The 13,734-nt window shown below is 34.1% G+C and overlaps 1 protein-coding gene across 6 annotated transcripts in view; it reads left to right on the top strand.

The window, feature by feature from the left end:
- CEP120 (centrosomal protein 120) overlaps nt 1-12,650 on the top strand; it is a 76,180-nt gene extending 63,530 nt beyond the window's left edge. For 5 of the 6 annotated variants that reach the window (XM_012760720.2, XM_020290210.2, XM_076008321.1 and 2 more), the window contains 2 exons: nt 6,407-6,552; nt 10,793-12,650. In XM_012760720.2, coding sequence (XP_012616174.2) covers nt 6,407-6,552; nt 10,793-11,027 — 381 coding nt within the window. In that variant the 3' untranslated portion in view covers nt 11,028-12,650. The remainder of the gene's footprint in view (nt 1-6,406; nt 6,553-10,792) is intronic. The other variant, XM_076008322.1, reaches the window with a different exon arrangement.
- Nucleotides 12,651-13,734: the final 1,084 nt, after the last annotated feature.

The following is a 13,734-nucleotide window of genomic DNA, read 5'->3' as shown; positions in this document are numbered from 1 at the left end:
CTGTAAAATATAAGTAAGTATAACATAAAATGAGTCCTAATTTGGAATACAGGGAAATGATACTCTTACATTCTGGGTTTGGTATCTTGGGACAAAGTTAAAAGTTCTACTTGTTAGACATTTAAGGGGTAATTTAGTTTCCTTTTTTCCCTTCACACTGAAGATATACTGTAAAAATGTTTTAAAACCAAAACAAATACTTGAATTAAGTTTGTCCACAAATACTTGAATTAAGATTGTCTACTTTGCTCCTTGTGCTGTAAATGATAGTATGTTTACATATTTACTGAAAAACATTTCTTGACATCTTAGAATATAGTTATATAAGCAGAATAAAATTAAAAATAAATGAATTGTTGTTAAAAACCATGAGTTTGTTGTAGAAAACTTAACATTTTTGTGTCAGATATATTCAAACTGGGTATGTTTGTTCCCAGTGCAGGAAACAGAACTAAGATTTTGAGTAGGATGTGGGTCCCTTACCATATTTGTGCACAGTAGATCTGTTTAAAACTAAGCTGATATATTTAGTTAAAACAACACAGACTTCATTGGCTGACATCAGCACTATCTTGTCCAGCCTCCTGCTTATCCACTCAGAGTAATTAATTTGATTAATTTATAAGTAATTTAGCCAAGGATGGGATGTAAATCTTTGTTTAAGAAAACAGTTGGAGGTCCAAGTCTTGGTTAAAAACTGTGTCTTGAAACCATCCAGGCCCTCCTACTGACTTGTCAGCTCTGGGTTATTTTCAGAAAACTTTACTTGAGTTCCTTAGTTTAGTTGTAAGTTTTTTCCCACAGACTTACATGGTATGTGTGAGTGGGAGAGTAAGTAGTGGCCACTTTTTAGCCGCTGTTTAGTCTAGTGTATGTATGTTTACATCTCCTCTCTGGATTTATAGGCAGCCAAGGCAAAATAAAGATTATACTCACTTGATTGAGGAGCCTTTAACCTAGAGCACCTGGCACTAGAGGATTTCTTTCACTAACCTCTAATTTGTATGTATGTGTGACTATTATTAATGCTATATACTTGATTAAGCATTCAAGGCATTTAAAGGATTTTCTTATGTTTTATAATAAAAATGTTTTGTTTCATTAAAAAGTTACAATTTTATAGAGTATCTAAAGCTAAATAATCAACTTTTATTCCTCTTTTTCTGCTTGTAATCATACTTGGCTCACTGTAAAAAAAAAATATTGCAAGTTTTGCATCACCATGTAACATAGTAAATAAAAATCACCAATAATCTTATCCCCTCCTCAGCCAGAGATGAGAGTTTAATGTATTTTTGTCCAGATATTTTTCCTTTTTTTAAAAAAAATTACTTTTTAAATGAAGTATACATTTCAAAGACATGGATCTTATACCCTCTTCACCGACCTTCTAGTTTAAGAAACAGCATCATGAATGCTTTGGGAGCCCTCTGTGTGCTTTTCTCAACTGTATCTTCTTCCTTTCCAGAGGTAACCACTCTCCTAAATTTGGTATTTATCATTCCTTTGCTTTTTGTTATAATTTTATAATATAAGTTATATTAAAAATATATCTGCCAAAAAAATATATCTGCAAACAACATTGCTTAGTTTTTTGTTTTTAACCTTTATATACATGAACTCATTCTCTACAAGTATACTACAGTTTATCCAGTCTTCCTTCAATGGACATATTTTTTTTCCAGGGTTTTTTTTTTTTTAATAATAAAGCAGGCATCCTCAAACTATGGCCCGCAGGCCACATGTGGGTGTTTTTGCCTGTTTGTTTTTTTACTTCAAAATAAGATATGTGCAGTGTGCATAGGAATTTGTTCATAGTTTTTTTTAAACTATAGTCCGGCCCTCCCAACGGTCTGAGGGACAGTGAACTGGCCCCTGTTTAAAAAGTTTGAGGACCCCTGTAATAAAGCAACACTTAATATGTTTGTACAAAAGAGTTTCTTTAGTATTTATATCTAAAAGTGGAATTTCTGGCACTCGGGTACATTCATTTCTTCAACTTCACTAACTAATGAACTAATGAGTATTACTTTGTGGCATAAGTTTTCATTCTCCTAGTTACTAATGACTTTGAGCATCTTTTCATATGTTTATTGGCCACTTACATTTCTTCCTCTGTGGAATGCCTACCTCTGTCTTTTGTTCAATAGAAAAATTAACAGATTTTGGAGTCATCAGACAAGATGTTTGAAATACTACAATCACTGTACTATGCTCTAGAAAAGAGGTGACATGATGGAGAAATGTAGTAGAAAAGTGGAATCTTTTGAGACTATGTGTAATTGGAAGCCCCTCAGAAGATGAGAGAATGAGGAGAAAGTAATATTTAAAGATATGCTAGCTGAGAATTTTCCAGAAGTGGAAAAGATATCACATTCATAGATTCAAAAATATCTATTAACTCCAAGCATGATAAATACAAAGTAAAGTATACCTAGATGTGCATCATAGCGAAATGGACAAAGAACAACGAAAACTCTTAAAAGCTGTTGGGGAAGGGTGGGAATATAATGTCTTCAAAGGATTAACAATAAGACTGACAGGTGACTTTTCAACAAACGTAAAGGAATTCATAAGACAGTGGAGTAACATCCCTAAAGTGCTGAAAGAAAATAAATTCTGTACCCAGTGAAAATGTTCTTCATAAATGAAAGTGACATAAGACTTTTCAAACAAAAATTGGGAGAATTTGTTATGGCAAATCTGAAGTAAAAGAACTTAGAGCAATTCTTAGGCAGAAGGAAAATGATGATCCCAAATGAAAGCTTTGAAATGTAAGAAAATAAAGAGCAATGGAAACTAAATATCCGGCTAAATGTAAATGGGTAGTGGTTGTAGAAAAACAATATTTGTTGAATTTAAAATATACATAGAATTAAAAGTTATGGCAAAAATAGTACAAAAATATGAAGGGATAGTGTTGAATGGTTAAAATATGTTACATTATCTGACCTGTTATTATAAAAATGAGTTTAGCAGGTTTTCTAGAAACAAAGTAAATATTTAAAAATCAATTTCTCTCCTAGAGATAATTAGGAAATGAAAATTTAAAACACTGCCATTTCCAATAACATCTAAAATCAAATATCTAAGAATACAGTCAAAGAAAGATGTTAGTCTTAGCATATAGAGAACTATAAAGTATTATCAAACAAAAGTGAAGAAGACCTAAATAATTGGAGAGAGAAATATGTTCATTGAAGAGTTAATATTGTAATGATACTGGTTTTGGCCAAGTTATCTGTATAACCATAATCAAATCCCAGTAGGCCTTTTTTTAAAAATCACTGTAGGTTGAAATTTATATGGAAATGCAAGAGCCAAGAATAGCTAAAATAATTTTGAAAAACAGAGGTAGAAGACTTATACTATCAGGTGTCAAGACTTATTGTTACAAGAGTTACAGTAATTAGGACAGTGTAGTGTTAATGCAAGGACAGAGAAAGATCTGTTTAGAGCAGCTAGTAACAAATCCATGCATATATGCTTGCCATTGCCAAGCATTGGGAGGGAAATGGTATTTTTCAGTAAATGTTGCTAGGTCTCTTGGAGCTCTCTATCTGGGGAAAAATGAATCTTGATCTCATACCATACACAAAACCAATTGATGTGAATCATTGATCTAAATGAAGCATCAAGAGGGTAAAGTATCTTCAAGACTAGAACAGGCAATATATTTTTCATAGGATAAAAAGAACACTAAACAAAAAGGAATAGAAAAATTTGGACTATGTTAAACTTAAAGGACTTAGGTTCACCAAAAACACTATTAAAGAAGTGAAAAGGCAAGACAAAGACTAGTAGGAAATATTTGCAATTTATGTAACTGACAATTTGCCCATTATGTATAAATGTCAAGAAAAGATGCACAACCAACTAGGGAAAATGCCAAAGGTTTGAATAGGAACTTTATAAATGAAGATATCCAACTGCCATTAAAATACTTAAATGTGACACTCTACAAAAAAGACACCTGCACTCGAATGTTTATAGCAGCACAATTCATAATTGCAAGGCTGTGGAAACAGCCCAAGTGCCCATCAATCCAAGAATGGATTAATAAAATGTGGTATATGTATACCATGGAGTACTATTCAGCTCTAAGAAACAACGGTGATATAGCACATCTTATATTTTCCTGGTTAGAGCTGGAACCCATACTACTAAGTGAAGTATCCCAAGAATGGAAAAACAAGCACCAGATATATTCTCCAGCAAACTGGTATTAACTGAGTAGCACCTAAGTGGACACACAGGTGCTACAGTAATAGGGTATTGGGGAGGTGGGAGGGGGGAGGGGGGCGGATATATACATACATAATGAGTGAGATGTGCACCATCTGGGGGATGGTCATGATGGAGACTCAGACTTTTGGGGGGAGGGGGGGAAATGGGCATTTATTGAAACCTTAAAATCTGTACCCCCATAATATGCCAAAATAAAAAAAATAAAAATAAAAAAAAAAATACTTAAATGTGTTCAACCTAATTAGTCTTTGAAATAAACAAAATAAAATCACAATGAGGTACCACCACATAACCTGTCAGAATTGTTAAAGTAAAAAAACTGATATTACTAAGTGTTGATAAGAATATGGAACATAGGAACAAATATGGAAGTATAAATTGGTATAACTACTTGGCAAACTGGCAATACAGATTGAGCATCCCTAATCCAAAAACCCAAAGTCCAAACTGCCCTAACATTTCTAAACTTTGAGCACTGACATGACACTGCAAGTGGAAAATTCCACATCTGACCTCATGTGACAACTCTCACAAAATTATTTAAAATGTTGTATAAAATTATCTTCAGGCTATGTATATATGGTATATATGAAACAAATGAATTTCGTGTTTAGACTTGGGTCTAAGATATCTCATTATGTGCATATAGGTATTCCAAAATTTTTTTTAAAAGTCCAAAATCAATCACTTCTGGTCCCAAGTATTTCAGATAAAGGATATTTAAACCTGTATTTACTAATATTGAAAATCTTGTATTGTCAGACCCAGCAGTTTGAAGCCTATGTGTACATCTAATAGGAATGCATACAAATGTGTTCCAAAAGACATGTGTAATGTCTTCACATCAGCATTATTTATAACACAGAAGTAGAAACTGCCCAAATATCCTTCAGCAGTAGAATGAATATATATCTTTATTCAGTGGAATGCTGTGTAATAATGTGAATGATTAACTACACAGAACAATATGAATGAATCTGAAAAACAAAATTAAGTGAAAGAACCCTGGCACAAATATTTACTGTAGAATGCTATATAAAGTTCAAAGTAGTCAGAACTTATTTGTGATGTTAAAATTAGGGCAGTAGTTATCTTTGGGAAAGGACGAGTGGTTAGGGACTGGGAGGAGACGCAGAGGGACTTCTAGGGTTCTGGCAATCTTTTATTTCCTGATCTGGATGGTGGGTAAGTAAGTGGTTCAGTTTGTGAAAATTTATTAAAATATATCTTTTGATGTATTAGTTTTTTGTTTGTTATATAATTCAATCAATAAGTTTATTTTTAAAAAATAGATTACATTTGTCTGTTGACCCAGCTCTCCCACTTTAGTGTTCTGTCCTAAAGAAAGGAAAGCACTTAAAGATTCATGAGCTAACTATGTGTTAGATGATAGGGTGTTTTATTACAGCACTGTTTGTAGTACATAAAGCATCTGTTATTGTGAGAATGGTTGAATGTCTTGGAATGTCCATTCTGTGGAATGTTACACATTTACTCCAAAAGATTTTATCTGTTGACCTGGAGGAATTGTTTAATTTTTTTAAATGCAAAATAAATTGTATTGTTTGATTCTATTTTTGTTTTTAAAAACACCATATGCATAGGTTTTTGCATGAGCCTGGAAAAAAGAGTGGAAGTGGGAGTAGAATTAGTGATCAGTATAGGGACAGTTATTGAATTTTTGTATATATATCTTTGTACAATTAACCATTTCTTAGATGTAGCTTTGACCACTGGTCCTTGTGACAATTTATTCTGTTGACAGCAGCCTCTTTCTTGCTCTCAGCTTCTTTTATCCTATGATATTCAGCTAACATCAATCACCAGTTTTTAGAGAAAACATGGGCATTTCTATATAATATATGACTCATAAAATTGGCGGTGCATAGCAGCTGGGTGTGGTGGTGTGTACCCGTAGTCCTAGCCATTCAGGAGGATTGCTTGAGGCTGGGAATTCAGGCCCAGGGTGTGCTATGATCACAACTGTAGCCTGGGCAACATATCAAGACCCCATATCTTTAAAAAAAAAAAAAAAAGATTGGCAGTGCATGACTATATTATGGATATTGTCAAATAGGATTATAATCACAAGCCAAAGTCATGAAATATATTTATTCCAAATATTAGGGATATGGCTTATTTCTTTGTTTCTTTCAAGAGGGAGCAAGAAAGTCAAATGGCTCGTCTTAAAAAACAGCAAGAAGAATTGGAACAGATGAGATTGCGTTACCTGGCTGCCGAGGAAAAGGATACAGTAAAAACTGAACGACAAGAATTGTTGGATATAAGAAATGAATTGAACAGGTATAATAAGTAAAAGTATTTCTTGTTTCTTATAAAAACAAAAGTTCTAATAGGACAACTTTTTAATTAGTCACTGGTCCAGGGAAGGTACAGTTTCAGGTCTCTCAAGGATAAAATAGATCGTATATAAAATGTAGCAGACTTGTACAATAGAAAATCTATATCCAAGACCATTGTACCCAGGTTATTTTTTTTTTTTGCTATGAATGTAGCTATAATGTCTATTTAGCTCCTGTGTTTCCATTTATAGCATTAGTGCTTTAAAATTCATTTTTATTCAACTATTTTGGGATTATTGCTACTATTAAACTGAACTTTGAATTATAAAATAAGAAATTTCAAATTTGGTTTTATTACTATTAGTACTACTAGTAAATAGTAAAATAGTAGTAAATAGTAAAATACTACTAGTAATAAAATAGCTCTTATTTATTAAGCCCTTACTGTATGTCAGGAGCTATTTTAAAATGCCTTTTATGCCCATGTCAATTTGTTTAAATCTTCAAAACAATTCAGTGAGGCTGATATTATCCCATTTTAGAGATGAGGAAATTGACAGTTAAAGAGAGGCTTAATTTTCTTATTCAAGGTTATACAGTTAGTAAATCGTGGAGCCAAAGTTCAAATTTGATTCCAGAGATTGTATTTTTAACTGCTGTGCTACACACTGGGCTGTAGTGTCTTGTTCATCTTAATCACAACTTCAACAGTGTTTCATGTTAGGAAAGTAATCATTAGGAAGCAGCATAAAAACAAATAACAGTCTTTTTGAAGGGTAGTTTTGGGGGAAGACTTTTCAGGTTAATTTATCAAGGGACTGTTACAGTTTTATTTCAGCAAAGCAGTGTGTTAGTTATTTTGGACTGCTATAACAAAATATAGACTGGGTAGCTTAAACACAAAGTTATTTTCTCAGAGTTCTAGAGGCTAAAAGTCCAAGATCAGGAGCTAGCATGGTTGGTTTTAGGGGGCCAGCTTCTTGCTGTGTCCTCATGTGGTGAGGAGAGAGAGCAAGCAAGCTTTCTGGTGTCTCTTCTTATGAGACCAGTAATCCCATCATGAGGGTGTTACCCTCATGGCCTTTCTATCCCTAATTATCTCCCAAAGGCCTATTTCCAGATGCCATCATCAGACATTAGGGCTTCAACATATGAATCGGAGATGGGAAGGAGACGCCGTTCAGTGCATACACATGTATGTTTGACACAGTATCCCATTATATCTCCATGTATGGTGCACTCACTATATTAGGTGGGTTCCTAGCTGAATTAAATAACTATTTAGAAGATAATGAATAAACAGTTGTAAAAGGTCAACTCTAAGTCCCTTGCTTAACAGGGTTCAATCCATGCTACTATTATTCTCTTTTATTCAACAAATATTTATTTGGTGTCTACAGTGTTGTTAACTTGGAAGATGTTACAAATTAATGCATTATAACATCCTTGCCTTCCAAAATTTTGATGTCATATATAGCACTTTTTTGGTTTCAGTTTAGCAAATACATACTAAGCCCCTGCTTTTGGTGGCTTAAGTAAACATAGCCATTACTGCCTATCAAATTCATAGATCATACAAAGTTGAATCTTACTAATGTCTTAATAAATTTGGGTTCAGAGAGAACTGAAACCAATAAGATTAAATACATTAAAAACAAAAGTAGAGTCCTCTGTGTAAGTTATAGGAAAAATCACTTAAGTAAAACAGTTCATGTGAGGAAGCCCAGGAGGATTTAAGTGACCACTAATAATAGTGTGATATGGCTGCCAAAGGATCAGTGCAGTTAGGGGCATTCATAGGGTGGTATTCAGTACTGATATAAATCGCCTCTGGGGTAGTCATACCAATGTGCAACACACTTCAAGGAAAATCAGGTATCTAGAGAGTTTCCAATGGAGTGTGACCTGGACAGCAAGGGACGATATGTGCCATACAAGAAGTGGTTAGGAGAGGGAGGGGTATTAAACTTGGAGAACGCTTGGGCAAAATGGTGGAGAGCTATCTTCAAATATCTGGAGGGCCACCCTATTAAAAACAAGTAAGTAGGCTTCTCTTGAGCAGAATCATAGCCAATCATTGGAAAGTATAAAGAGGCATACTGAGTTCAAAATCAGGAACTTTCTAAGAGAGCATACAAAGCAGTAGGTTCCCAGTGGCAGGAAGTATGTGAGTAGAATCTAGACAGCATTTGTCAGGAATATTACCAGAGTTTCCTTTCATAAATTTACGTGCTTCTTCAGCTACCAGGTTATGTAATTCTATTGTGATCATGACTGATAATTTTCATTTTAGTAAAAATTTAGTAGGGATGATCTGTCAGTTGTGTAAGAATTACATTTGTCCTTCATGCATAAACAGATGATGCACAAAAGGGATATGGTTAAACTTTTTGGTAAATAATTTGGCATCATATGTCATTAATTTGCCCTTTCCCCAAGGTAGTCATAAGAATTAGGGTAGGGAAACACTCTTCAGAAATCTGCCCTTATCCATCCACATGTATTGCTCAAATTCAGTGGAAAGATTTGGTACCAGTATCTCATTGACCACTAACTTCCCACCTGGGTCCCAGAGCACAGTACCCCTCAATTTTTAGGCTTTTTTCTAAGAATAGATGAAAGTGTTTGGCATCCTTCTTGGACTGGATACTTCTGGGTTTTTGGGGGGTTTTTTTTGTTTTTTTTTTAATGAGATTTTTTGTTGTTGTTTTTGGACAGAGTCTCACTTTTTTGCCCAGGCTAGACTGAGTGCCATGGCGTCAGCCTAACTTCTGGGGTTTTTGAGACAGAGTCTCACTCTGTCACCTAGGCTAGAGTGCTATGGTGTCAGCCTAGCTCACAGCAACCTCAAACTCCTGAGCTCAAGCAATTCTCCTGCCTCAGCCTCCCGAGTAGCTGGGATTACAGGCACATGCCACCAGGCCTGACTAATTTTTCTATTTTTAGTAGAGATGGGGTCTCGCTCTTGCTCAGGCTGGTCTCAAATTCCTGACCTCAAGTGATCCTCCCGCCTCAGCCTCCCAGAGTGCTGGGATTATAGGCGTGAGCCACCGTGCCTAGCCTACAGGAGTTTTTTTCTTTTGTGAGGAATTGTAGGAGTTTCATGTTTCAAAGGGTCATCTGGTCAAATGAAATTGTATACTGCCAACAGTCATGCACTCTTTGGAGCCCAGTCTTCCTGACAAAGAAGGACCTGTCCTCACTGCATCTTCCTCCCTCACCCCACTCCATATGTAAATTCAGAAGTGGACTTCTCATTGGCTTGTTTATTCTGAAGACTATCTTGAAAGAGAGGCTTATACTCAACTACTTATCAAGACAAAATTTAGGAATAGTTGCAAATTAAAACATTTCTGTAACCAGTTATACAGAGGAATATAAAGTTATATTTTGATTGTACATTCTAAATTAAAACATTCCATATCCAAACTTAGTGTTACTATAACAGAGTAAGTATATTAATATTATAACCATTCCATTTTCAAAATGATGTGATCAAAAATATTGTATTGGACATACTCAAATCCCAGGCCAACACCTACTCTCCTTTCAAATAAGATCATCACAAACATAACTTGAAGTTATCCATACAAAACCTTATTAGATGTACATGCCCTTTGAACCACACGATTCACATTTTTTAGAATTTTACTTTCTGTGAATAATTAGAGATATAAGCTTCGTAATAGTAGGGACCTTCTTGGTTCACTGCAGTATCCCCAAACTTGTTTGGTACAAATAAATATTTGTTGAATGAATTTGGAAGAAAAAATTATGTTCTAAACAATAACAAAGGTTTGACAGCAATCTAAAGATCAACAAAGGATGATTAAATGATAGTACATCCAAATGATGGAAAAGAGCCATTTGAAAGAACACTTAATGATATAGGAAAAGCATTCACTATATAAATATGTGAAGAAAGCATTGTATGTGTAGTATAAAGTTTTTAGAAAAAAATATTTTTAAATATGCATGCATTTTATTTTCTTCTTTATATAGCTCCAAAAATATCCACTGTTTTCATGTATTTTATAATTAGAAAGCAAGTATTGCTTTTAAAAGTGCCTTTTATAAGCATGCTGACTCTGACTAGCCAAGTGGAACATTGGTTTTTGTTTGTTTTCTTCCTGAAAATATTACTAAAAACTTATTTTACCATTGGATCATTTTATTTTTAAATAGTGCTGTTAAGAAAAATGAAACAGTTGCTAGAGTGGCCTTTGTTCTTGGCTTTTCAGGTTAAGGCAACAAGAACAAAAACAGTACCAGGATTCCAGAGAGATTGCAAGTGGAAAAATGGATGGCCCACATGGTAATGCATTGGAAGAAGGTTTGGATGATTATTTGACTCGCCTAATAGAAGAAAGGGATACTTTGATGAGAACGGGTGTGTATAATCACGAGGATCGAATAATAAGCGAACTTGACCGACAGATCAGAGAGATTTTGGCAAAAAACAATGCCAGTAATTAATAACATTTGGAAAAATCTTTGTAGAGACTCCAGATCTAAATTTTAACTTCATTGTAAAACCCTTAAAAGTGAAGAAAATGGATGCTTTAAAATGCTATTTTCAGGTTTTTTATGCAAAATTTTATGTTATTGTATAGTATTTATTTGATTGTATTTACTTTATGCTACCTCTCCCATGCTGGTTTTATTTGTAATATGCATTCTCTATACTCATTTTAAATGACTTTTTGGTATTTCTCAGAGTTTATAATCTGATGGCTGTCTTTCAAAACAGCTTTTCACTAAGTTTGTTGTAGGAGAAATAACTGCAGTAATTTTCAGTTATTTAATTTTTCATGTTGAGCCAAAAGAGTATATGTTGCACTTTAAAAAATGCTGTGTCCTATTCCATTTGAATGTAGATATCTTAAAAGTTTAGACCAATTATAAATGTAACCGGTTTAACTCATTTTAGACAACCTATCTTTTTTCCTTAACTTGTAATATTTGCAAGTGACAACCTTGAAAATAAAGCAGGATCAATACAGAGAAGCCACATGACATATTGGGGGACAAATTAATCATTTATTGAAATAAAGTTAATACAGATTAAACTTGTTTCAAGAGCTATTGAATTTTCAAATTTTCAGTACACTCTTAACTTTTAAGAACATGAAATAGCTTAATATGGTCTTCTCTGTCAGCCCCCTGCTCGAGTTTGCATTGTTTCCTTTTGTTAACATTCGAGATTTCCTTTTATTTTCCAGTGATAATAATACTAGTTGTTAAAACAAACCCTCTGCAATGGAACATGGAAAAAGGCACATGAAGACTTTAGCTGAAAAAATAGAGTGAATATCAACTATTTTTTACTCCCCCTAATTTTAATCAGTCTTTTTCAAAAGTATATGAAATTAAGTCATTGGATTTATGTAGTGTCACATCAGTATAAACAGAGTTCCTGTACATCATGCTCTTCGGAGCCAACATTTGTCTTCAAAGCAACACTTTCCACCTCCTGTTACAGAGTAACGAAAAAGTTTTAGCAAATTGACAGATTAGGTTGGGTCTTAAAATATAGTTTAAAAAATTCTGATTTTCAAATGTAATAAATTTAAGTATATACTTAGGAAGTTACCAATAACTTCCATAAAAGCAGAATAGGATATTTGGTAACATTAATTTTCTGTCATTTTCAACAAGATATATTTCTTATTAAGGAAATTAAAGTCCTTATACTCATTATATTTTTCTTATTAATAAAGTATTAATCTTATAAAAATAACCCAGCAATAAATAAGAGAGAAAGAAATTACTGAATGATGAGAGGATAATGAATATGTGAATCATAGCAGGAATTTACAATATTAATTATGGTTAGATATATTCTCTCAGTGATTTTTGTGCCACATGAATGGAATAGAAGTATTCTTTTTGTTTTGGAAAGTCTTGGGTAAAATTCTGTGACTGTTTGTTTCCCTTCAGTTGCATTATGTGCTGCCTGTGACTATTTTCAAACACTAGAGGGGGCCTTAGATTTAAAGAAATAAAAGGACTTTTCTAAAATGGATGTGTGGTTTATTTTGCCCTCTGTAAAGCTCTTTTGGCTATGTAATTTAACAAATAAAATCATAATTGTATGCATCTTTGCGTTCTCGAGCAGTTTATTACTTTTGTTTCTAAACAGAGTAGGCAGTGTTCACTGTATTCTTACTTTTTCTCAAGTGTTTACATTTCAGATACTTTTTTTATGTCTTAAAATCAGGGGAGTCTGAAATTTTAACACTCTTTTTTAGTCCTTAGGCAGCATTTCATTCCATTTGTAAATGGCATTTAACATATTTACAGATTGCTTTACTAAATTGCCTAAGAGTTAACGAGTATGACCATAGTAGATAAATGAGTGAGTGGTTGGATGCATGGGTGGGTGAATAAGTTTCCTAATGACTACATTTATAACAGGAGACCTTTCATCAAAAATTTTAAGATGAAATGAAATTTACCTTTAAACTTTCTATGAGTTTTTATGGAAAAATTCTAGTCACCACATTTAAGGGACGCAGATACTGCATAGGAGGGATATATCATATCTACCAGGTATAAATAATACCCTGTCTGTATAAACTTTTAAGAGTTCTTTTATGGGTATATCCTAGTAATAACCATCTGGACCTGAGCTCCTGTTGCTTCAAGCAGATGTAGGAATTTGTGGTTTAGGATGTTTCAGGGTCTTTGCTGAGGGAAAGGCAGCCTAGTCTGACCAGATGATTTTCTCCTCTACGTCTTCCTTGTGTGCAGACACCGTCCAGCCTAATCTGAGTTCACAGATGGCCCCAGCCTGCATTGCTTGTCTGCAGCCACTTCAGAACGCACTGATCTGGTTCTTACAGTCTGCAGGAAGGGCCCTCTGGTAGCTATATATGGACTTATAAAATATGATCTCACTACCACTGTGTATAGCTTGACTGAGTACCTGAACTTTTTTTATATTGAAATAATTCACATACCACAAAAATTACCATTTTAAAGTATACCATTCAGTGGGGTTTTTGGTGTATTCACAAGGTTGTGCACTCATCACCACAGTCCAGAACATTTTCATCACCCTGTACCCACTAGCAGTCACTTCCCGTTCTCCGCAACCCCAGCCCCTGGGCAACCACTACCCTACTTTGTGTCTCTGTGGTTCTGCCTGTTTTGGACATTTTATATAAAATTCTATTTATAG

Source organism: Microcebus murinus, chromosome 11, assembly GCF_040939455.1.
Source record: "Microcebus murinus isolate Inina chromosome 11, M.murinus_Inina_mat1.0, whole genome shotgun sequence".
Classification (NCBI taxonomy): domain Eukaryota; kingdom Metazoa; phylum Chordata; class Mammalia; order Primates; family Cheirogaleidae; genus Microcebus; species Microcebus murinus.
This window is presented reverse-complemented; position numbering and strand designations above follow the sequence as displayed.